This window comes from Taudactylus pleione, unplaced genomic scaffold, assembly GCF_031769625.1.
Source record: "Taudactylus pleione unplaced genomic scaffold, aTauple2 ptg000757l, whole genome shotgun sequence".
Classification (NCBI taxonomy): Eukaryota; Metazoa; Chordata; class Amphibia; order Anura; family Myobatrachidae; genus Taudactylus; species Taudactylus pleione.
Genome location: NW_028285159.1, coordinates 3,383,470 through 3,408,126, shown reverse-complemented (window position 1 = coordinate 3,408,126; position 24,657 = coordinate 3,383,470). Strand labels below are relative to the sequence as shown.

Here is a 24,657-nt window from a genome sequence, read left to right as displayed (position 1 = left end):
CCTCCCCCTAGCCTAACCCTAACCCTCCCGGGGAGGTGCCTAGCCCTCCCGGGAGCCCTAAACCTAACCCTCTCCGCTCGCGGCGCCCGGCATCACTACGATCGTGATGCCGGGCGCCAGTCTCCCGGCATCGGGGAAATGCGGGCGTCTACATCTAGACGCCCGCCATTTCACCCATGCCGGGATAAGACAGTCGGGAAGCCGGCTGTCGGCCGGCTTCCCGATTGCTTCCCTCCAGTTTCGATACACCAGTTCAGATCTCTAGTGAAATGCGGCTTAGGAAGCAGTCACTCCCTGAATGCTTAAAGCCATTTCAGGAAGCTGGATAAAAAGTATTCCCACTTAGGTCCAATGGTTTATACATCAACGATTTCCGATATCCTCCTCATCTAAGCATGGTACATGTGACAAGAACTACTGTACTACACTCACCAATAGACCCCTACCAGAATTTATTAAAAGGGTTTGGCCAGGAGGAGTTAACCAAGGGGACACCCTAATATACTACTATATCTAAAAAAATCTTTCTTTACAATAATGACATAATAAAACAAAAAGGATAAAACTATCAACACTGTGTAATTTGAGCAGGTTAACATTTGCATTAACCACTGGAAAATCATCCAACATTAGTAGTGCTACATTCCAGCATGCAATGTACGCATGTTTTGCTAAAATGTCATACAGCAGAACAGACACTGTATACTGCTCATGCACCTGTTATTTACATATGAATCTTTTTTTCTCAGAGTGAGATGAAGCAATGCTTTGGAGATTCAGAGCTGATCTTGGCAGCACACATTTAAGTGTTACTGTACAGATACACACTTGAGAAAAATATTACATTAATATGCATTATAAGGTCCTCAACAGAATAAGCCACGGAGTAGCACTGGTTAGTGATCCATCACTGCCTGAATGTTGCTAGTCCCGAGATCCTGATTACAACACTAACTAGCACCAGAAACCTTTAGAAGGATGTCCCTATGGCTACAAAACATTAATTATCTAGACAAAGCAAAAAGGCACATTCTTCTTATGTATTTGTGGCAAAAATAAGTTTAATAAGATTTGTAATATTAAAAGGTATTGATTTTTCATAAACGTCAGTAAACAGAAGTCTATGTGTTTTTACTGAATACATCTGGCAAAAAAAACGCAAAACAAGTGCATTCCTATGTACAACCCCCCCCCCTCCTGAAAACAAAAAACTAAGATGTACTAAAATATATTGGGCACCAGATGTTGGCCATCCGTCAGGTTGAATAAATTATAGAATCTGCCTAGAATATTTATAAATCTCCCATTTAGATGTGATTTTGCCCTGTAGGACTTTTAGTGGATTAAAAAGTACCGACTGCAAAAACATCTGTCTCTGTCTGTAGTATTCCTGTTTCTGCCAAAAAAACAATCTTGTGGGGATCACTGAGAGATTTGTAGATGAAAGAAGCGTATGTTTTTACAAATAAACCCGAAACTAGAGCATGCCATGCAATGGACTATTACCTCTAGTAAAAAAAAAGGTGTAAAAAGAGGTCCCATTTTCATGGATAAAACCAGTTAAGTAGGGTATATTAAGCGACAGGAAAGTAAAAAATAGCACCGATTACTAAATGCCAAATGAATCCTTAGAAGAAAATATAAAGTGCTAGTCCATATAAAACTAAAATACCATTTTTAAAAGTATACATTTGCATTAATGTCGAAACCTGAGAAATAAGTTTGCCATTCATTGAAGAAGACATGAAAAATATGCACAGTGTTTTAATGCCTATTATTATTACTATCTTTAATTTATACAGATGTGTACATATACATAATAGCCTGAATTGGCGCACCAAGGATTTTGCGACTTAGCCTCACCATGCAACTTTTTCTTAAAATGAGACTTTATCCTGCTATGTTATACCAATTCCTTTACAATAAATATACTAATCCTAAGTACCTAAAAAACAATAAGCAAATATGTATGTGACTAAGCCGCAAAATTCTAGAAAAAAAAAACACAACCACAGGAACTACTATCAGTGGTGGAGCTTTTAGGTTGCGCCAGGCTCCTCACAACATATGGCGCAAAAATGATGGGCGTATGGGGACACATCTCTATGACAACACAAGGGTTCCATAGCATCGTCCACAGGGGGTGAAAATATAAACATTTAGATGGGTACAGATTAGTACATATTTTTACAAATATACATAAATAGTTGTTCTCAAATTACATAACTATGCTCTAGAAACATTTCATTTACAAACTACTTGAGCTCTTGACCAAAGAATACATACCTAACCTGAATGTTTTGTGTGGTGTAAGATGGGTAGATCCCTTAGTAAAAAGTTTAATTAGGCTAGGTTTTCTTTAACAGCCAAATGTCTTGATAAAAAGCTGCATCTCCGTTCATGTTCCAGCCTTACAAACCATGATTGGCCACAAAGATACTTACACATTACACAGAAATGCCACAATAGCTAAATAAGAGTATAAACCAAAACTACCATTTCTACAGGTGGGTACAAACCGGACCGATAAATCTGCAGATCAACTGATCCACAGATATATTTGCAGATTGTGCATAACATATGTTCTGCATACAGACTGCCAATCATCACAACTTGGCAGACATTTATATGCGCCCGCCCAGTTGAACTGTCAATTACTGCCGGCTCGTGCAGCAAGTGTACGGACGGTCGACTGACCGCCCGTACAAACAGCACGATGCACCAATATAACTGCAGATATATTGGGCATCGGTTGTGCAGCATTGTTCACAGACATATCGGTGGTACACACTGGCCGACGCACGCATGATATATCAGCCATTCAACTGAACGGCCAATATGTCAGCAAGTGTGTACCTAGCTTAAGTGACTATGCGACTGCAGGTGTATCTGTATGCGAAATGCTACGTTACAGTCTCAAAGCCACTCACACTGACTCAGTTGCCCTGAGCGTCTTTTTGTAAGGCTTTTAAAATTCAAACAAGTCTTATTTATAAAGTGATGCGAAAAGGATGCACAAGCAGCTTCTGATGATTAAAATGATATGCTGCATGCCTATATTCTGTGTGCGACTACGGGTCACACCACCGCATGGCACAACTAGAATGGCTGTTTAATGCATAAGGAAGTAAGATGTATGTGGACGCATATGTATACTCTAGAGACCGGTCAAACTGTTTTCAACATTAGTAATATTTTTTCTACTACACTCCTGGCAAATTGTAGAGGATTTACATAAACTAAAGCATTAATAAAGTGTTATAATGCATTAAATTAGAAGTCGTCTAGAAATATGTAAATTAATTTCACGGTAATTAAAAAAATAAAAGTATTTCAAATTCTTTAAATAGCATTCTCATAAAAAAACTAGACATTTTACTTGAAACAGAAAATTATTAAAAGTCATTACCTACTTACATTTTAACCATAAATAATATTTAAAACAGAATAATTTTTATTAACAATAAAATATATTTTTTTAATTCTTCATCCATTGTTAAACTTCCTGCTGTTATAGGATATGCTGATTTGGCATATAACAGAAGACACTACAAGATACTAATGGGTAGTACTACTGCTACTTCTGAAAGTGCAGACTCAGCTCACCACTGATAGAACAGCTGCCCAAACTAAAGAACACTTGCCTTGGGAGGAAATCCATCCTACTGACTATAACAGGGGAGACAAGTGTCTGTGATCAGTTGGAGGCATGTACTAAGATGCATAAATAACATTGTTCATCTTGTAAAATTAAATTGTTGGGGTCAGTTTTCTAATTCTTACCTTGGCAGCACTAAAGTATTTATTTGAATCAATTATCTTTAATGCTGCTGTTCAACTGACAGTTTAGAAAGGCAAAAACGTATGTAGGTTAACAAACACAATATTGATGCGTTTGGTGACTTATTTGAGCACAGCAATTATTTCAGTAATAATCTTCCTGTTAAATGCAAAGCAAAGAACATTCCTTACCTTAGCCATCTGCTTGCTGATTTGAAGTCTTTGGTGTGTCAGCTGCAGTTCAGCTGCTAGTTTTATTTTATCTTTTTTCATCTCCTTCGTAGAAGCAGTTACAGCCTGTTTACCCCTCTGCAATACGGATACTTGGTGTTGTAAGGATGCAATCCTTCCCAGCAATGACGTCCAGGAAGTGCCAGGGCAGGTTTTCTGCTTATTCTCTTTTCGTACTAAATATATCAAAACCAAACTTTTAATATTAAATGCACATTTTATTATAACTGCAATATTTTATCATTTCTTTTTATTCGTTTTAACTAATGTACAGTATTATTCACCTAGTACTTCGATTTTTAAACAGGGGCTAGATCACTTCTAGGTTCCTACAGATTGTGAGATCAGCATAGATAATAGAATAACCAACAGAATGCCTATTAATGTTACAGTAATCTAAACAGAACCAAGAAAGTGATGTCTGTACACAGAGTATTATAATTATGCACACAAATTGTATTAGTTCTGGTTGAAGCTATGGAACACTAACACTCTCTAAATGATCCACATGTTTACTTCTAAATACTTCCAGATTTTTTTTTTTACAGTTTATATATCCATATCTGAAAGTTCACTTTTAATAAATTAGATTTCGCTTACAAGCTACACTTTATTATCTCTCTTCCCCTGCATGTTCAACTCTTATCTGTGACTTGAGAATTAGACACAAGCAATTACATTTTGGGGGGTTTGAGTATTCCTGTATATCATTCTGAGCCTTTGAAAGAGGCTATAAAACTGCTCTTCGCTATCATATGCATATCCTCAGACGAAGATCTCAAAAACAGCATTCTCCATGTTCATGTTGTGAGCTCCAGTTGTGTGTTCAGGTCATAATCTATCAGAAATGTGGCAGAATCGTTATGGGTGTTCCTAGGCGGTGGCAAATAGTGCAAGCAAACATTTTCTGTTCAGTGGGAGCGTTATGGGAGTGAGTGTCAATGCAAGTGGCTGCGTTCACAGATTAATAGCCGCAAGCATAGGAGGCCATGGTCAAATTAAGACATGCACCTGCCATACATAGGTCTGCTGCCCATTTTGATGGTGTGACCGATGGTGACATACAAGGTCGCACCAATCGGTATTACAGCGTGCGCGGACACTAAAAGTGGCTGTCTCAGTCCTTGCACATTCGGCCGCACATATGTACACAAGGGAAGGAGTCTGTTTCGCATTTGCATAAACTTGCAGATGGGCGTTCGCCAATAGACGCTGCTGCATGTGCGACTCAAACTCAGGCTTCTAGTGTGTTTTGAAAAAAATTATATTTGACCATTCAATTTTGACTGAACTAAAACTCGGTTGAGGCTTGCAGTTAGATGAACAGAGGCAGGTCATGCTTGTTAAAGTAATAAAAATTATACATTTTGGATAAAAAGGTATATGGAAAATATATGGACTTGTGGACTATCACATCTTCAGCTTTCTCAAGCTTATTAAACACAGAAGTTGACTGGTAACCATACGACACTCCTTAAAAAATTAATAGATGTTTATTACATCTAAGCACAAATTTCACAAAACAAGCAGAAACAAAACATGCCTTTTGCTGCTGTTGAATTGCATTTCAATCTTAAAGGACATCTTTTTAATTGGACCGTTGTCTTTGACTGTATGCCATGTAGACGGACCTGCAGAAACAAATTATATCGCATTGAAGTATTGGTTCTGAACTTAATATATATACAGTTGTGTGAAAAAGTGATTTCTTCTATGTTTGCATATTTATCAAACTTAATTATTTCAGATCTTCAAACAAAATTGAAAAGAAGAATAAAACAACTTGAGCAAACACAAAATACAGTTTTTAGATCATTTAATTTATTGAAGGAAAAAAGTTACCAAATACCAGCTGGCCCCGTGTGAAATATTAATTGCCCTTTTAAGGTGCATACACACGAGACGATATCTTTGAACGATATGAACGATAAATCGTTCCAAACGATAACGATATATCGCTCATATCGTTCCGTGTGTATGCAATGAACGACCAACGATGAGCGCTCCGCTGGACGATAACTATATGGTTCATCGTCCATGCATGCAGGCCAACCTGGACGATATTGTTCGCCATATGGGAGAACGATCATTGGTCGTTGATGATATCTTTGGTGTGTGGATGAACAGTATCGTTCATCCAGCACACCAGGAATTTCAAGGGAGATCGTTCAGCGGTATCGTTGAACAGATCATCCCCTGTGTATCCAGCATTAGTTATTCATTCAGCCAATGAACCAATTTGAATTGATAATTGGGTTCAATTAGACTAGACACAATCAGGCTTTATTACTTCCAACCCTGTTGAATCTAAACATCAATTAAATAGAGCTTTCCAGAAACGTGAAGTTGACTAAAAGGTCTCAACAAGCAACACAGTATACGGAGATTAAAGAAAATTCCAGAAAAGACAAAGTTATTAAAATATAACAGTCTGAAAAGGATTACAAATCCATTTCTAAGGTTCTGGGACTCCAGCAAACCACAGAACACAGTGAGAGCTCCAAATGGATAAAACTTGTTACAATGGTGAATCTTCTTAGGAGTTGCCAAACTACCAAAATTCTTTCAAGAGCACATTGATGACTCATCAAGGAAGTCACAAAAGAACTCAAACATCTAAGGAACTGCAGGCCTCATTCGCCTCAATGTCAGCGTTCATGATTCCACCGTAAGAGAGAGACTGGGCAAAATTGGTATTCACGGGAGAGTTGCAAGGCAAAAACCAGATAACCAAGAGAAACAAAGGCTCATCTCACATTTGCGAAAAAACACACTGATTACCCTAAAGTTTTTTGGGCTACAGTTCTGTAGACTAATTAGTCAAAAAATTTAACTTTTTGGAAGATATGGGTCCCATTACATGTGGTGTAAAGCTAACAGCATTCTACAATAAAATCATCATGCCAACAGTCAAACAGTGTTTGTAATGTGAAGTTGTGGGGATGAGTTGTTGCTTCAAGACATGGGCAACTTACCATAATTGCCAGAATCACAAATTCTGCTCTGTACCAAAAAGTCTGAGGGAGAATGTCCGGTCATCAGTTTGTGACCTGAAGTTCAACCGCAATTCAGTTACGCAGCAAGATGACAATCCGAAGTACAAGAGCAAGTCCTCCTCTGAATGGTTCAAAAACAAAATTAAGATTTTGGTTCGGCCTAGTCAAAGTTCTAATTTAAACCCATTTCAAATGCTGTGGCAAGGCCTTAAACGGGCAGTTCATACCTGAAAACAATCCAATATGCTAAATTAAATTATATAAATAAGAGTGTCCAAAATTCCTCCACAGCACTGTGAAAGCCTGATCTCCAGTTGCTCAAAGCACTTGATTGCTGCTAAAGTTGGCACAGGCAGTTATTAAGTTTAGGTGGGAAAAGTTTTTTTTTCATTCAATAAATTAAATAATCACTTAAAAACTTTATTTTGTGTTTACTCAGGTTGCCTTTGTTTAATATTCAATTTTGTTTGAAGATCTGAAACAACTAATGCTGGGCATACACTATACAATTTTCTGTCAAACATCTGTCCAATCTCACTGGTTGGAATGAAAACCTGGTAATGTATGGGAGCAAAAGACATTCAACCATTTGGGCCAAACATTGGAAAACGGACATAAATGATTGTTCAAATTGGTTAAATTCGTTTGATTTAACCAGTTAGATTGAACGACCATTTTTGTCTTTTTTCCTCAGTGTTTGTGAGCAAGTGGTCGATTGTCAATTGCTCCCATACATTACCAGGTTTTTATTCAAACCAGCCAGATTGGCCAGATAATTGTATAGTGTATGCCCAGCATTAGTGGGAGATTCAATCAGTCGCGGTAGTTTGCTGCGGACTAATTCATTGCTGTGGGTTAGCCCCACTTAACTGGGATTTCTTTTCAGATCTCATGAGACCCAAAAAGATATCCTCAATAACTCTGCTGTTATCGAGTAATAAAAGCCAGTAAACACACAAATAAATGTACCATAATTATATATTTTAAACAAGTGCGAAAAGAGGGTGTAAGAAGAATGTTCCAGAGCCACTAATCAGATACACAAAGCTGTTCAGTATTTCCATAGCCTGCTGACCTGTACTTTGAAATATGAAGCCGCTCTAAGCCTGATCTAGTATGGGAAAATAGTGGTAAAAAAAATATGTCGCGGAGTACCCCCTATGTTCCAATAACCATCAAAAGGCTGAACAAGCCGAGGGTCTAATGCTATATATAGCAGGGAGAGAGACAGCGTAGGGTCTTCCTGACAATAACGTTAACCAACCCCAAACTGGTCAAGCCAGGGCTGGAATCCTTTGGAAAGCTTAAACATATTTATATATTTAGGTAAACAGAATTTGGTATCTGAAGTTTGCAAGTGCCTTATAATATTTTACTGTATATAAATTGCCATAAGTACTATCTCCAGCCTTTAGATTGAGTGTAGGCATGATTGATCTCAAGTCCTAGATGTTTGGTATGTGCTACATGTTTGTGTAAACCATTTTATTGCTAGGTCTGTATTGGCTGGCCAGTGGGGGGGTTGGCTTTAATTAGGGTGCACACTTATCTATATCTCTACCTAAATATCATTCACTAGGCTGTAGTTAGCAAATTCATAAGTGCAGATTTCACAAGTGCAAAATAGATCTTAGGCGTTCGGCGTTACACCAGCGTTGAACCAAAGTAAAACAGAGAGAGAACATTTCATCATCCAAAACTCAACTGCAATTAACACTGCATATGGATACCTATGGAGCATCAAGTGTGAGTTCACAACAAACACCTGCTACCTGCATAACCAGGACAAGCAACACTGCAACTTTGATCATTGCAAAGAAATTACCACTTCACTTGCAACTATTTGTGCTGCCTCTTTGTTTTGACAAAAAACTGATTGCATATCTGTACCAATGCCAATTTACCTCTTTAACCTTGCATATATGGCCTGATTTACCATTGCTTTTTTGCCTAGCCTCACAACTTTGAACTACTAATAGTGTTTTTTATTATTAATTTTCTGTACCCATTAGATCTTCACATATATTCCCCTCAATTAAAATATAATAAAAAACAAACTTTTGTCATTGAGCATACACATTTACCTAAAGTGTAATTTCACCAGCATTTTTGAAAATCTTAAGCACTGTCTCTCTCAAACACACAATTCCTTTCCTACTTCGTTTTCCTCTCCCTTCTTACCTCATCCACACCGTGACCATCTTTTCTTCAAATTATCCCTTTAGTCAGTATCTACTTAATCCTTTATTCTACCCCGTCCTCACCTCTATCTTTTACCCCTAGTCTCCTCTGTCTGTATTCCTCCCCATCTGCTTCCCTCCCCTCCTGTTACTCCACTTTCATTTGTTTCTCCCCCACAATGGTTTTACTACCCCACCACTAAGCCCTGCACCCAAACCTCTTCTTCATGTCACCACACCACAACTCCATCTGCATCACTCTAAACTCCATCCCTTTCACTCCTCCTACAGGTTCCCTTCCTAGCTCAGGTGCTCGCTCCATCCCAACACTCTCTCTTCAACCCTGACTTCCAAAATTAATATCACCTCAAAGCTACAGCAACCCTAATAATCTCATTCACACCTCTCCCACTACCTCGGTCCCTCTCTCCTGTGCCCTCTGGAATGCCAAATATCTCTGTAATAAACTGATCCCAACCCATTACCTTTTCATCTCCAACTCCCTGAATCGCCTAGCCATTACTGAAACCTGGATTTCCCTTTTTGACACAACTTCTCCTGCCCCTCCCTCTCTGGGGGCCTCACATTCTCTCACCTGCCCCAGGGGTCACCATGGAGGTGGTGTTGGGGTTCTTCTATCCCCCAGTTACTCCTACCAATTCATACACTCAGAATCATCCCTTACATTTTCTAAATTTGAGGTTCATGCCATACGACTTTTCCAACCAGTACACCTGCGAGCAGCTGTCATTTACCATCCCCCTGGCTCTCCTTCCAAATTACTTGACAACTTTGCTTCGTGGCTCTCTCAATATCCCAATCGATGTCCCTACAGAATCCTCTGCCTCTAAACTCCTTACCCTTACATCTTCTTTTAGTTTCTCCCAATGGACCTCCTCACCCTCCCATGTGAGTGGCCACTCATTTGATCCGGGTTTTTACTCTACGTTGTGATATTTCTTATACCTCGAACTCCCTATTCCCCCCTCTCTGACCATCACCTTCTCTCTTTTAAACGATCACTCTCCCTTCTCCACCTTTGACCATTGACAGTGTTTCCTTATCTTTCCAACTCGACTCTCTTCTTTCCCCTATTCGCTGTCTCCTGCTCTGAACAAGCTGCTTCCCTATACAATGCATCCTTTACTTCTGCTCTGGACTCTGTTGCTCCGGTGATCACTACTCACCCTCGCAGATCCACACCTCAACCCTGGCATTCCAAATGCACCGGATACTTGCAAAAGTGTTCTTGAACTGTGAAGCGGTAGTGTAGAAAATCGTGCTCTAAGGGTGGCTTCCTCCATTTCAAATTTATGCTCTCATCCTACAGTGCTGCCCTTTCCCTCTCTAAACAGTCAAATTTCAAGAACCTCATCTCCTCCTAATCTTCTAACCCACGGCATCTTTTCGCCACTTTTAACTCCCTCACTGTCCATAACCTCCTTCTGCCTGCTCCATCTTGCCCACCTCCTTAATCTCTTCCTCTTTCCCTCTCATCAGGCATGGTCTTTTCTGCTTTCAAGCATGCCCTTGTCTCCCCCTTCTTAAAAAAACCTACCCTTTATGCTAACACTCTAATTACCGACGTCTCTCTCTCTCTCTCTCTCCTCCATTTTGCCTCCAAGCTCCTTGAGCGGATTGGGTGTCTACAACCGCCTTAAAACCTTTCTTTCCTCCCACTCCCTGCTTGACCCATATCAGTCAAGCTTCCGTTCTCTCCACTCCACTAAAACCGCCCTTTAGTTTTAACATCTGCAAGATAAACCGGCATGTCTGGCTGTGTGCACGGGCAACCCGCCGACCGCCCGTACACTTGCTGCAAGGACCCAGTAGTGATTGACATCACAACTGGGCGGGCAAATTCAAATTGGTTTATAGGTGCAGCAAAAATACAGAGAGTTTCTTTTTATCCTGTGATGCACTCAACATATGAGAGTAATCCAGAAAGTAAAGAGTGTGGAGTTTGCGCATTCCTGATGCACAGGTCAATCATCCTCCTTGTCACGTCTGACGTGGAATATGGATCTGGCTTGGGCGCAGAGCAGATTCCTGAAACTGGGCCGGGCGGATTGGATTCTTATTATATTTCAGCATTTAGTGGTGAGGCAGCGAACATAAGGCACGAAAGTTCAGAATATTATTGTCAATTTTGAAGTGCAGGCAAGGGAAGCCACAAGGTCAGTTAGGAAATGGCTTGGAAGAACGAGTCCGAATCCGGAGCAGTCAGGATTACCCGGCAAGGTCGGCAACTGAAACGACTGCGAAGGTGGCGGGCAGGTCAGAAGAACCGGCTCAGACTGTCAAAGAGAACAGAGACAGGCTGTAGCAAACGGATCAGAGTGAGGAAGGTTATCTAGCATCAACAACCAGAACTCTGGAAGATAGATGAGCGCAACTGAGCACAGAAAACTAAACACACAGACTAGCTGTATAAGACATTGCACTGGCAACCTCAGATTCCCAAACTCCCATGTTTATACCTGAGGCTGAAATGCAATTGGTTGCCATGGTCAGCTGAGAACTCCCTCTCCTGATTGGCTCATACAGGACATGTGACCGAATCCAAGATAGCAGCTCCCAGTCACCCAGCGCCGTCCTCAGGCTGCCACGTCTCCGGGACACGGCAGCCCAGCGCTACCTCTCAAGCTCGCCAGCAGGCCGTATCTATGACAGGGGGACCCTGCTAAAGCAATTGGACCGGCAAGACCCGGAACTCTGGTGTCCCTCCAGGGCGACCCGTGACATTACCCCCTCCTTTCAGGGAGGCCCCTGGACACTCTTTGCGCTTCACAGGGTTCTCAACATGAACTTGTGGACTAATATAGGCACGTGGACATCAGAAGAGTTCACCCAACATCGTTTTTCTGGACCATAAGTCTTCTGATCCAATACTGGAGATGACCATAACGAAATTGAGAATCTTCTCGACTTTGAACTCAAATCCTCTTTCCGTAAGTACTTTAGGAGGTTGAGGTAGTGTCTTGTGGAACCGGTCGGAATCAAAGGTTTTTTATATTGAATTGTGAAATTAATTGAATTGGGAATTCTAAGATATGGAGGCAGTTTTAGTTTGTAAACCACCGGGTTGACAATTTCTTCCACAGGAAATGGCCCAATAAGGTGAAGTGCTGAAAGAACCTCACCCCAAATCCTAGAGAAGTGTTGTAAGAAAGATTCAACTGCTGGTAAATCGTACACTGGTAAAGAATGGAGTGTGACCAGAGGACAAATGGTAAGTATTGTTGTGGGCGAATTCCACCCAAGGTAAGTATTCTATCCATTTATCTTGTGAGGAGGACAGATTCATACGATGGAATGTCTCCAGGTCTTGATTAACCAGTTCCGTTACTCCATTAGTTTGCGTATGGTAAGCCGTCGAAAATTTCAGTTTGACTTGTAATGCTGAACAGAGAGCCCTCCAAAATATTGCTATGAATTGAACACCACAGTTCGAGATGATCTCTGTGGGAAGTCCATGTAACCTGGAGATTTTGGAAATAAAAAGTTGAGCTAACTCAATGGCAGTGGGTAATACCTTAAGTGGAATGAAATGGACCATTTTGGAAAAGCTGTCAATGACCACCCATATGGTGGTGTACCCCTTAGAAGGAGGTAGATCCATGATGAAATCCATTGCTAGGTGCGTCCAAGGGCATGTGAGAATGGAGAAGGGAACAAGATTTCCAGCAGGAGCTTGTCGGGAGGATTTACATTGTGCACATTTGGAGCATGAGGAAATAAACTCCGCTATATCTGACTACACTGAAGACCACCAGTAAGGGCACTACAAATATTCCAGTGTGTATCTGGCAAAACAGGTGCGTGAGCCCAAAGTACAGATGGGTCCACATACATCTAGCCTTCTGGCGCGTTAAACAGCCCTACTAGTCATGCCAGGCAGTGGCGTGATTCAGTAGCGCCGAGCGTCTTTTTGTGCATCTTGTTACCTTCAAATGCGTCTTATTCGCACAACGATGTGAATAGATGGCACAAGCAGCTTCTTCTGATTAAAACGATATGCAGCATGCCTATGTTCTCTCTGCGAGTGCTGGTGTATCTGAATGCAAAATGCTACGTTACAGAGTCAGCAGCTGTGACACTAATGTAGTGTTTAGCATGCAGATACACCCGCAGAGGGACCCACAGACCGAGTAGAATGAGCCTTAACAGAGGACGGAACAGGCAAACCCTCCTGTGCATAAGCCTCACAAATAACCAAACTAAGCCAATGGGCCAAAGTTTGTTTGCCGGTCGCCGTCCTGTTCGAATTTCCGGAGGACCCGAGGCAGCAGTGATATCGGAGAGAATAGATACACCCGCTGAAATGTCCATTTCACTGACAGCGCGTCAACCAGGCTTGCGCCGGCGTCTCTTGTCCTGGACCCGTAAACAGGCAGCTTGTGATTGTGATGGGAGGCCATGAGGTCCACCTCTGGCAGTCCCCACCTGTCCAGGAGTAGTTGAAATACCTCTGGGTGAAGCGACTAATCCCCGGGATGCATGTCGTGACGGCTGAGGAAGTCTGCTTCCCAATTGAGGACTCCTGGAATGAAGACTGCCGAGATGCCCGGAAGGTGGCACTCCGCCCAAGACAGGATACGTGACACCTCCGACATTGCTGCTCGACTGCGAGTCCCCCCTTGACGGTTGATGTATGCCACCGTGGTGGCATTGTCGGACTGAACTTGCACTGCTCTTCCTTGAAGAGCGTGACAGGACAATTGGAAGGGCCTGTACACAGCCCGAAGTTCCAGAATGTTGATGGGAAGAACCGCTTCTTCCGCCGTCCAACGGCCCTGAAGTGAAAGTGGAGCCGTCACTGCCCCCCAACCCCAGAGACTGGCATCTGACGTGAGCAGAATCCAGTAAGGGATCCAAAAGGGGCGACCCAAGCAAATGATAGACACACCTCCGGAGACCACACCAGCATCTGAGTCCTGATCCGGTGTGATAACCCGTTCCATTTGGATAGAATCAGCCCCTGCAGGGGCCTGGAATGAAACTGGGCATACTCCACCATGTGGAATGCCGACACCATGGACCCCAGAAATTTCATAGCCGAGTGAACAGACACCTGGGAACTTTTCAGACAACTGCTCACTCGTAGTTGTAGGGAGCAAACCTTTTCTGGAGTCAGAAAGATCCTTTGCTGATGAGAGTCCAGAAGGGCTCCCAAATGAACCATCCTCTGTGACTGAATCAGGGAGGACGACTTCCAGTTTATCAGCCACCAGTGCGCTTGCAGACAAGCGATCGTAAGGTGCAGATGGTGTAGAAATACCTCCGGAGAGCCTGCCAGCAATAGGAGGTAGTCCAGAGACGGCAGAAGCCGTATACCCTGGCTGCGCAGATGGGCAGTCATGACAGCCATAATTTTGGTGAACACCCTTGGAGCCGTGGAAAGGCCAAAGGGCAGAGCCTGAAATTGGAAGTGAAGCTGGCGTATAGCAAACCTCAGCTACCGCTGGTGTGAAGGTGCTATAGGAACATGGAGGTAGGCGTCCTGGATGTCATGGGAGACCATATAATCCCCTGGTTCCATAGCCAGAATGATGGAACGCAAAAGTTTCCATCCTGAATGTGGGCACTCTGAGGAACTTGTTCAGTGATTTCAGGTTGAGGATAGGCCGATGAGACCCATTGGGTTTCAGAATCAGAAACAGAGAAGTGTAATAACCCGCCTGCATTGGGAAAGCGGAACGGGAACAAAGACCCCTGCTTTCAGCAAGGACTCTATGGCTTCCTGAATCTGCAAGGCCTTGGTCTTGTCCTGAGAAAGACTCATGCAAAAGAACTGTTGGGGGGGGGGTCTGTGACGGAAGGAAAGGGCATACCCCTGAGAGACCACTTCTCATACCCAAGCATCCGTAGTGGTATTGCACCAGCACTGGGCGAATTGAAGAAGTCGACCTCCCGCTCTGGGATCCCCCCAGAGAGAGGCCCGTCCCATCAGGCTGTAGGATTATCCTCTGGCTTGGAAGCAGGGCATCTAGTGCTCTCGGCCTGCTTCTTTGGTTTAGGGGCGGCCTTGGTTGAAGATTGCCTCGGGAAGGATTGACGCTTGGACTTCCCCTGAGTACGAAAGGACCGAAAGCCTGAGGTCCTAGCCTTAGAAGGCGCAGCTGCTGATGGTAGAAACGCAGACTTAGACTTTGCCAAGGTATCAACAATTTTATCCAGGTCAGGACCGAACAAAATCTCCCCATTAAAGGATAAGGCCTCCAGGCCCTTCTGGGAATCCACATTCGCTCTCAAAGAACGGAGCCACAAAGACTGGCGAGCAGAGACCACAGCCATTGAAACTCTGGAAGTCAGAAGGCTGGCATCCAAAGACGCTTTTCCATTATAGGAACCGGCATTCCTCATCTGTCCCACTAAAGCGCTCTGAATTTCCAGAGCTACCCCAGGAAAAGTTTACATTGGCCCAGCTCTCAATGGCTTTAGCCACCCAAGAGATGGCCATGGACGGACGGGCCACCGGCCCTGAGAGAGAATAAATGGATTTTAAACAAGTCTCCACTTTCCTGTCTGTGGGATCCTTTAGGGATGAAATGGACGGCATAGGCAAGGTAGCACTCTTGATTAAGCGAGTAACATGAGAATCCACCGGAGGCGGGGTTTCCCAATTTTTGCAATGACTTGCAGGAAACGGATTACTAGATGCTAAACGTTTCTGCAGCTGGAATCTCTTACTAAGCGACGGACAGGCCTCCGCCATATGATCAGTCAGCTGGTCAGATAGAGGAAAAACAGCCGGTCACTTTTGCCTGCTTAAAATTTGGATACTTGGACTTAGGGGCTGGGGTGTCATCCTCTATATCAAGAATGGACCGCACCGCCCTCACCAATGCCAGCACATTAATGGAAGATTTCGTCTTCACTTCCCGGACAGGGGAATCCAAGTCAGAGTCCTCAGGCAATTCCCCCTCATCCGAGGACGCATCTGAGTCTGATAGTTGCGCAGACTGGGATGACATAACAGTGCGTTTAGACGACCTTTGACGTTTGCCACTCCGTAACATAGTTTGAAAGGCTGAAGATGAGGCCGCCAAACTCTGGACTGAACTGGAGAACACATCCACCCATGATGGTTGACCCGCCTGCGGGAGACCCTGGAAGGGAATGACGGGCTGTTGCGTCAACGGAGCAGACTAAATATACGAGGGTTGTCCAAAAAGTAATGCCTAAATGCTCATAACTCTGAAATAATAAGCAACATTTTTTAGAAACTTTGTCAGTTTGTAGTATAATATGTCTGCTAACTATATATATATATATATATATATATAGTTTTGTTTAGGTAGTTCAAGAAATACCATGGAATCCAAGATGAAACAAAGAGCAGTCATTGTATTTCTGGAAAAAGGCGGCTGCAGTGCTACAGAAATCCACAGAAGACTGAAAAAAGTGTATGGTGAGCGTACAAATGACTATAGCAATGTCAGAAGGTGGATGAAGAGTTTTCAGTCGGGAGAATCGTCCGTGTGCGACAAACCTCGTGGTGGCAGACCATCAAATGCAGTGACAGCAGAGAACCGCAACAAAGTCGATGCCATGATTCAGGAAGACCGTCATGTGACCATCAGAGATATCAGTGATGAACTTGAATGTAGCCATGGCACTGTAGAAACACTAATCAATGATTTGGGGTATTGTAAAGTGTGTGCTAAATGGGTTCCAAAGCAATTAACAAGGGATCATAAGGTCCAGAGGGTGGAAGTGTGCAATGATCTTTTGACCAAGTTTGAAGCCAACCCAGAGACATTTTTGGAAAATGTCATTACAGGAGAGGAGACATGGGTATTCCTTTATGAACCAGAAACAAAGGCACAATCAAAGCAATGGAAACACCCAAGTTCACCTAGGCCAAAAAAGTATAAATCACAGCGATCCGTAAATAAAGTCATGGCCACATTCTTCTGGGATTGCCAAGGTGTTATTCTCATCTATTACTTGGAACCAAACTAATCAATCAACAGTGATCGATACATTATTACACTTAAGAAGCTGAAAGAAGCCATCCGCAAAAAAAGGTCAACAATTCCACTGTCAAATGTCATCTTACACCACAACAAAGCCAGATCCCACACTTCGATGGCAACATCTGCGGTCATTGCCAAAATGGGGTGGGGAATAATGCCACATCCACCATACAGTCCTGATTTGGCCCCTTCTGACTTTCATCGGTTTGGCCCTCTCAAATACTGTCTACGGTGTCAACATATTGAAGACACAAAGGTTGCTAAAAACGCCATACGTTCCTGGGTCAAACACCAACTACTGGAATTTTTCCAAAGTGCATTCACAGCTTGGTTTGAGAGGTGGAGAAAATGTTTGAGGGCAGATGGTGAATTTTTTGAGTAGAGTCATTCTGTTACTTAGACTTCAAAGTATTTTACTGCAAAATTTCAAATCTGTATCTATAATAAAATTTGAGTTGTGAGCATTTAGGCATTACTTTTTGAACAACCCTCGTACATAGGTAACCCCGTATATGGATTAACAGTCTGAGGCCCAGGGGGAGACTGCAATAATTGCGGTATACCCAGAGAAGGTGGGATGGCTGTTTTGGGTAACCCCCTATGGGGGAGAGCAGTCGGGACCACCAGACGGTCCGCGATGGAAGCCAGCACCTGAGTAAACAACGTCCAAGGAAGATCCTGTCCCAAAGTTGGGGGGTTAGAGGGACCAGGTAACTGACGGCACCTCACACACAGCCCATCCTGTGACAAATCCTCCATATTTACCCCTGCAGCACAGCGTCTGCAGAAGAGCAGAGTGGTAGCCGCAGAGCACGAGCCCATAACGTGTAGCACACAACTGTATGTGACCGACCTCACAAATACATGAATTTATATAAGTGAGATCCAAGAAATGCCCTTCCCACACATACCTGCCAGGGCTGTAGGAGAAGGAAAGGGATAGGTATAGACTGACAGTAAGTAGAAATAAAGCACAGTCAGCACTAGCAAAAGTCACATACAATGCAGAAAGTTAATACTCACTGCACCTTGTCACTACTATCAACCTGCCCAGACTCAGTGTCTGGGAGGTCTATAGTGCTGTGTACGCTGTCCTACCACAGGAGAGGTACCCAGGGGGACTGGTTTGCACGCTGCCTGAGAGATTTGCGATGCTGGCAGGGAAGATGGCCGCCGGAGACCTCAGAGGAGGAGTGGCCGCAGAAGGAATGCAGCTCAGCATTGCCAGACCTGAACAGGGCGCGCTGAGCTGAGGGGAGGAGCAGATAGACAAGGAAGGCTGCAATTGACCCCCGGGATGCTGGCTCCCGCAATGTATCCCTGGTGGTCTACTGGACCCGCGGGGTATTCCTCCGGAGAGGGGGGCCCGCAGCCATTGCTAGCACCTCCAGTCTGTCCCCAGAGACCGGAGGCAAAAGGCTGCATGCACACGCGACCCGCGACTTACCATGACCCCAGTGATCCAGCAGCAGCCTAGGGTTCCTCTAGAGTCCGGCTAGTACAGACTCTGGGGTCCCGCTGCGATCCCCAGATCTGTACTGGCGTCGCAGCTCCGGCGGGGTGTAGGAGCGGCAGCTTTGTACGTCCAATGGACAGTCTGATGCTGCTGCTCTGAAGAGTAGTAAAAAATAAATAAAATTAAATAAAACTCTTAAAATAAAATAGGCTTAGGGGCTGCTAAGCACCCCCTCTGCACTAAGGGTGACCCAACTCTGGCCGGGTACCAACTAAAACTGAGGTGCCTGTGGCTCAGGGGTGGGGTATAGAGGAGGATGGACCCAGTGCACCTGTTAGCAGCAAAAGCTTTAACTGCGTGGTGCCCGTGGATCCAGATCCAGCAATACCCCAAGGTCAACCCTGTGGACCCCCTATGGACCCTGAAGTAGAAAGTCTAATTCCTTTCTGCAGGCAGAAATTTATTTGAGAAGTATTCACAAGGATGGATGTTGTCAACAAATCTTTCAGAAAAGAACTGCACCTACAGCTTCAGAGGCAGCATCAACTTCCAAGAAAAATTGTTTACTCAAGTTGTCACAGGACTGGAGCAGTAATAAATGCTTGCTTAAGTAACTGGAAGGTGTTGTCAGCTTCGGGTGTCCATTGTGTGGGGTTGGCTCCTTTGTGTGTCAAGGCATGATTGGGGCAACAAGAGAAGAAAGCCCAGGGACGTAGGCCGTGATAAGATGGCTCATACTTTTTCCGGATCCATCTCTAATCCAGAGCCCGAGATCATATATCCAAGAAAGGGTATGGGTGGAACTTCGAATATGCATTTTTCTAATTTACAATAAGTTTTTTTTCCGTAATCTTCATAGAACTTCACACACATTGCGAATAATCCCTTAGGCTAGAAGAAAAGATCAATATATCGTCAAGATAGACCACAACCGAATAATAGAGCAATTCCAGGAATATTTTCCTTACGAAATTTTGAATAACAGAGGGGGTGTTACTGAGACCAAACGGCATAACTAGATATTCCAAATTCCTGTCTCTGGTATTAACCGCAGTTTTCCACTTATCTCCTGTGTGTTCGAACAAGTTCATATGCGCCGCTAAACTTGGTGAAAATTTTAGCTTCCTTTACGCGGTCAAATAGCTCTGTTATGAGTGGTAGGGGATAACGATTTCTAATTGTCATTTTGTTTAAACCTTTGTAATCAATGCAGGGACAGAGCCCCCCATCTTTTTTCCTAACGAAGGCTCTTGCCGGTGAGGTAAAAGGGCAGATGAATCCTTCAGCCAAATTTTCCAGAACATACTCAGATATTGCCTTTGTTTCTGGCACTGAAAGTGGGTAGGTACGACCCCTTGGCAGTATTTTCTCAGATATTAATTCAATGGGGCAGTCCCAATCCCTATGAGGAGACAAGACATCAGCCCCTTGTTTACTAAACTAGTGAATGAGGCATATTGAGACGGAAGCTGAGGAAGAACAGAAGTATGGATTTTATTAAGAGGTATCACACGCTGGAGACATGAAGAATGTCAGAACTCTCCCCAAGACAAAATTTTCATTGACCTCCAGTCATCCATCATCTCCATGGATATCCAAGAACGATTCCACGAGAAGCTTTAGGAATAACTAAAAATTCTAACTGCTCAACATGTAGAGCCCCAATACAAATTTGTAATAAGTGAGTCTGTTGGGTGATGGTCCCGTTAACAATATGACTTCCATCCACTGCTTAGAGAGATACAGCTTGAGATAAAATTACATAGTAAACGACATAGTAAAATGAAGTTATCTAATCTTGACGGTAAATCTTGTGTTGCTAGATCATCCTTTAGTCGATCGGAAAGTCTACTCCAAAAGGCTGTGTTATAGAGGAAGAGTTAACCTCCCTGTAGCCAGGGAGGAACCACATCCTTACCTTAATTAAGACCAGCTAAGGTATAAAAACCTGGTAGGTTTAGTTAGTCAGGGGAAATGTGAGGGAGAGGTTGCACCTTCACAGCTCTCTCTATGCTGGACAATCTGAACCATTACTATGATTTGAATACTCTGGGGGTCATGCAGACCCGCTCGCGAGCGAAGGTCGCTCGCAAGCGGGTCGATGTTGGGCAAATGCGCATGCGCACGACGGAGGGAGCTCCGTCGTGCGCATGCGCGAAACCCGGCGAATACGTCGTTCGGGGTCTCGCACCAAAGGGGGCGTGGTGTCGATGGTGAGTGACAGCACGCCCCCTTTGGTGGGCGTGCCTGTCAGACGGAGGCGTTCCCATAGGAACGCCTACCGTCTGGGTCCGGCCCCACTGACATCACTAGTGATGTCAGTGGGAGTGATTTTGGCTCTGATAGAGCCAAAATCACTCCAAGGCTTGCGGTCACCGAGACCCTACCGCAGGGTCTCGTCGCAAGCCCGATGGTCAAGACCATCGTGACCATCATCATGGACGCTCGCATAAGCTGTGGGTGGTAACCCACAGCTATGCGAGCGTCCAAGAGGCCGCTCCATTTTTAGGGAGGAGGGCACTGATTCAGAGCGAGCGCTCTGGTCAGAGTGTCCGGCTCTGAATCAGGCTCTCTGCTCATTTGAACTGCTCTCTCATGTAAGCTGATTTATTGTTTCTGAACTGTGTTTGCCTTATGTAAGAAGCCATTACACTGGCTATACCTTTTCAACTCTGGAATAAAAAGCTTACTTGTTTACAACACCCCAGTCTCCCATTGGGCGTCTGAACTTACCCACAACAGGCTGAAATCAGGGCCTCCTCGTTTCACTGCAATTCTGAAGCATAGGTTTGGAACTGAATTACATATTGACTGACTGTATGCTCTCAGTAGACGCTGACATCGCTCTCCCTGGCTCGTCAAATATTATCCGGAAAGTTGACAAAAATTCAGAGTAGTCCGCAAAAATGGCATCAGCTCTCTCTCAAAGAGGCAAAACCTTCTAAAGCTGGTCTGGTGAGGATGTAAACAATATATGCCACCTTCGCCCTGGGTTTAGGAAAATTAGCAGGCTGTATGTGAAGTGGACATCACATTGATTTAGGAAGCCGCAATACATTTTAGGACTCCCGTCAAATTTGTTCAAAATCGGGAGATGTAGATGTGTCGCTGAGGAGACAACAGGAGGCGTAGGAGGAGGAACAGGCTCAGGGTCCGCTTGCACAGGTACACTAGCCCTGAGTAGGGTGGCTTAAGTAGAATCTTGACAATGAGGCATTTCTTAAAATATTGGGCTAACTGGCGCTGAGAAATTTCAAGACTCGAGTCGGCTAGCAATACTTTGCAATAGATCTGCCCTGGAATCCTGACCACGAGCCATATCCATGGGGCCAGTGCAAACTGTCACATCTGCGGTGGAGTATGCATCCGGGCTGGACGCAGTAGTGTCCTTTTGAGCAGATTCCTGGAACTGAAACTGACCCGGGCAGATTGGATTCGTGTTCATGGATATCTCTGCAATTAGTGGTGAGGCAGCGAACAGGAGGCACGAAAGTTCAGAATATTCTTGTAAATTTTGAAGTGCAGGCAAGGGAAGCCACCAGATCAGTTAGGAAATGACTGGGAAGAACGGGAGTCCGAATCCGGAGCTGTCAGGCAAGACCGGCCACTGAAACTACTGCAAAGATGGAGGGCAGGTCGGAAGAACCGTGTAAGATGGGTCAGACTGTCGGGGACAACGGAGACAGGTGTGGCAAACGGATCACAGCGAGAAAGGTTATCTCGCATCAACAACCAGAACTCTGGAAGATAGATCAGCATAACTGAGGAGCACCGAGAACTAAACAAACAGACTAGCTGTGTTAGACGTTGAACTGGCAACCTCGGATTCCCAAAGTCTAATTTATACCTGAGGCAGGAATGCAATTGGCTGCCATGGTCAGCTGAGAACTCCCCCTCCGGATTGGCTCATTAAAGGACATGTGACTGCATTTAAGATGGCGGCACCCAATGCCGACATACTGGACCTCAGGCTGCCACATCTCCGGGACTCGGCAGTCCAGCGCTACCTCTCACAAGCCTGCCCGCACATCCCGCCCATGGGCCGCTCCTCCACCAGAAGGAGCCCTGTCAGAGCACTCAGAGCAGTAAGACCCAGAGCTTCCATCTCCCTCCAGGGCGACCTGTGACACTCCCCAATTCATGGTCGGGCACTCTCTAGCCTGTTTTCTAAATGCTCTGTGACTGGCGTGCTGTTATGGTTATTTTTGGCAATGTATGTTGCTAGATACAAAATACCTCCGACTGGGAAGTATGGAATGTTATTAGGTTGTTGAATGTACAGAAAATGAGACTGCCAAAATTAATCGTCAATTAAAGCAGATATATGGTGATGCGAGAAAGTGGTGGGAAATGTACGTATATTTATTCATTATTGAACAAATATATGTACATGAAGTAGATCGACTGGGAGGCCCATCAACTGTCATAGTTTTGGGTGGGAGGTTTTGGATCATCCATGCTACAGTCCGGACCTTACTCCTAGCGATTTTCACCTTTTCATTAAGCTCAAAGGGGGAATTCAATTGTTCTTTGGACGCCTTCTGTCCAACAGAGCAATTCAGTTGTTGCTCCGTTCGGGCGTCCATCATTTCTGCTCGCCCCCTCCTGAGGAGATGAGCAAGCAGAAATGTGTGAAAAGCCTGGGTTTTCACACATTTTCTGTGTCGTGCCCAGTAGTTTAGATGGGTTTAGCCGTTTTTATGCGGCTAAACACAGCTTATTAGGGTGCAACCAGCATGATAAATGAATGAGCGCCCAGAGCCGAAACAAGAATTGAATATCAGTCTGTCTAAAGTAACGGGCAATAGAGTGAGGGGGGTGTGCAAAAACAATTGCCTCCAAAGAGTTTCTAGATGTAAAACGTTTTGGAAGTGATGATGAGTTGAAGCTTGCAGTCAACATCTGGCTCAGTGGACTGGAAGCAGCACAACAAGGGGATTCTAAAGCTCGTGGACAGATATGATAAATTCTTAAATGTAGGAGGCGATTACGTGGATAAATAGGCAGGCACTCTCTTTAAAAAAACAAGAAAAAATTTACAAAAAGTTTTATTTTTTTTTACAGGCAAATGGTCTTTACCCTCGTACTTTGTTTTTACGCAAGTTTTATTGCAATACCTTGAAATCACTCTCAATATGGCCTTTGGACAAAAAACAATTATTGTACCTCTGCATTAGGACAAAACTATCAAATTGTGAGATTATTACACCTCAGATTAAAAGGAGGTCACTGGGACAAGATAAAGGAATTCTGACAGAGAAGGCAAGCAATGGAACCTTACTAAACAATGAGTAGTGTAACACCATCATAGAAACCAGGCTATATTTTGAAATTCACTCTTTATATGCAATAGACAGATACAAAGGGGGGGGGGGGGATACATTTGAATGCCTTAAAAAGATAGATGAACAAAGAAAAGAAAAGAAAAGAAAAGATTAACACATGTTAAAAGAGAATATTAATAAACCGAATTAAACTTAAAATAGTTATTATAAACAATTTACATTACTATATTCACTACTTTAACTGAATGTTTATTCATATTATCTGTTAACATACTGTATGTTACATTTCAATGAAAGATATTCTTAAAGTTCTAAAAGCATTCTAAAAATTTAGACAATATACAGTATATGTTTCATGTATATTTTGCAGGTCAAAGTAAGAGTGAACAATATAAAATAAAGCTTGCCATGATCACATGATTCAATTTAATAAATAGTTTAAGTAAAATTGAGCATGCCATTTTTTTTCTTTGCCTGACTAGATTTTTACTTATATAGCATAGATCTCTGAAATGAACATACTTCATGATTTTCACTCCTGACAGGTTTCTTCCAAAATGCCTTTGATGGTTCATCATGGTTACTTTCCTCCACAGCACTGGATTCCTCTACAGATGAGCTAGTATTCTGTGCAGATTTGACAATCACTTGTCCCAAACTCTCAGACGATTCACTTTCAGCATCGCTGAATAAAAAATAGAAAGGTTACTTCTGTACCAGTTTCCAATTGGGACATTTTAATATTGT

The 24,657-nt window shown here is 43.5% G+C and overlaps 1 protein-coding gene across 5 annotated transcripts in view; it reads right to left on the bottom strand.

Moving 5' to 3' along the window:
* The window catches only part of CNTLN (centlein), a 505,942-nt gene that overhangs the window by 137,174 nt on the left and 344,111 nt on the right, over window positions 1–24,657 (bottom strand). For all 5 annotated transcript variants that reach the window (XM_088457338.1, XM_088457337.1, XM_088457336.1 and 2 more), the window contains exons 17-19: window positions 24,433–24,595; window positions 5,555–5,642; window positions 3,973–4,187 (exon numbers count right to left, since the gene is read on the bottom strand). In XM_088457338.1, coding sequence (XP_088313464.1) covers window positions 3,973–4,187; window positions 5,555–5,642; window positions 24,433–24,595 — 466 coding nt within the window. The remainder of the gene's footprint in view (window positions 1–3,972; window positions 4,188–5,554; window positions 5,643–24,432; window positions 24,596–24,657) is intronic.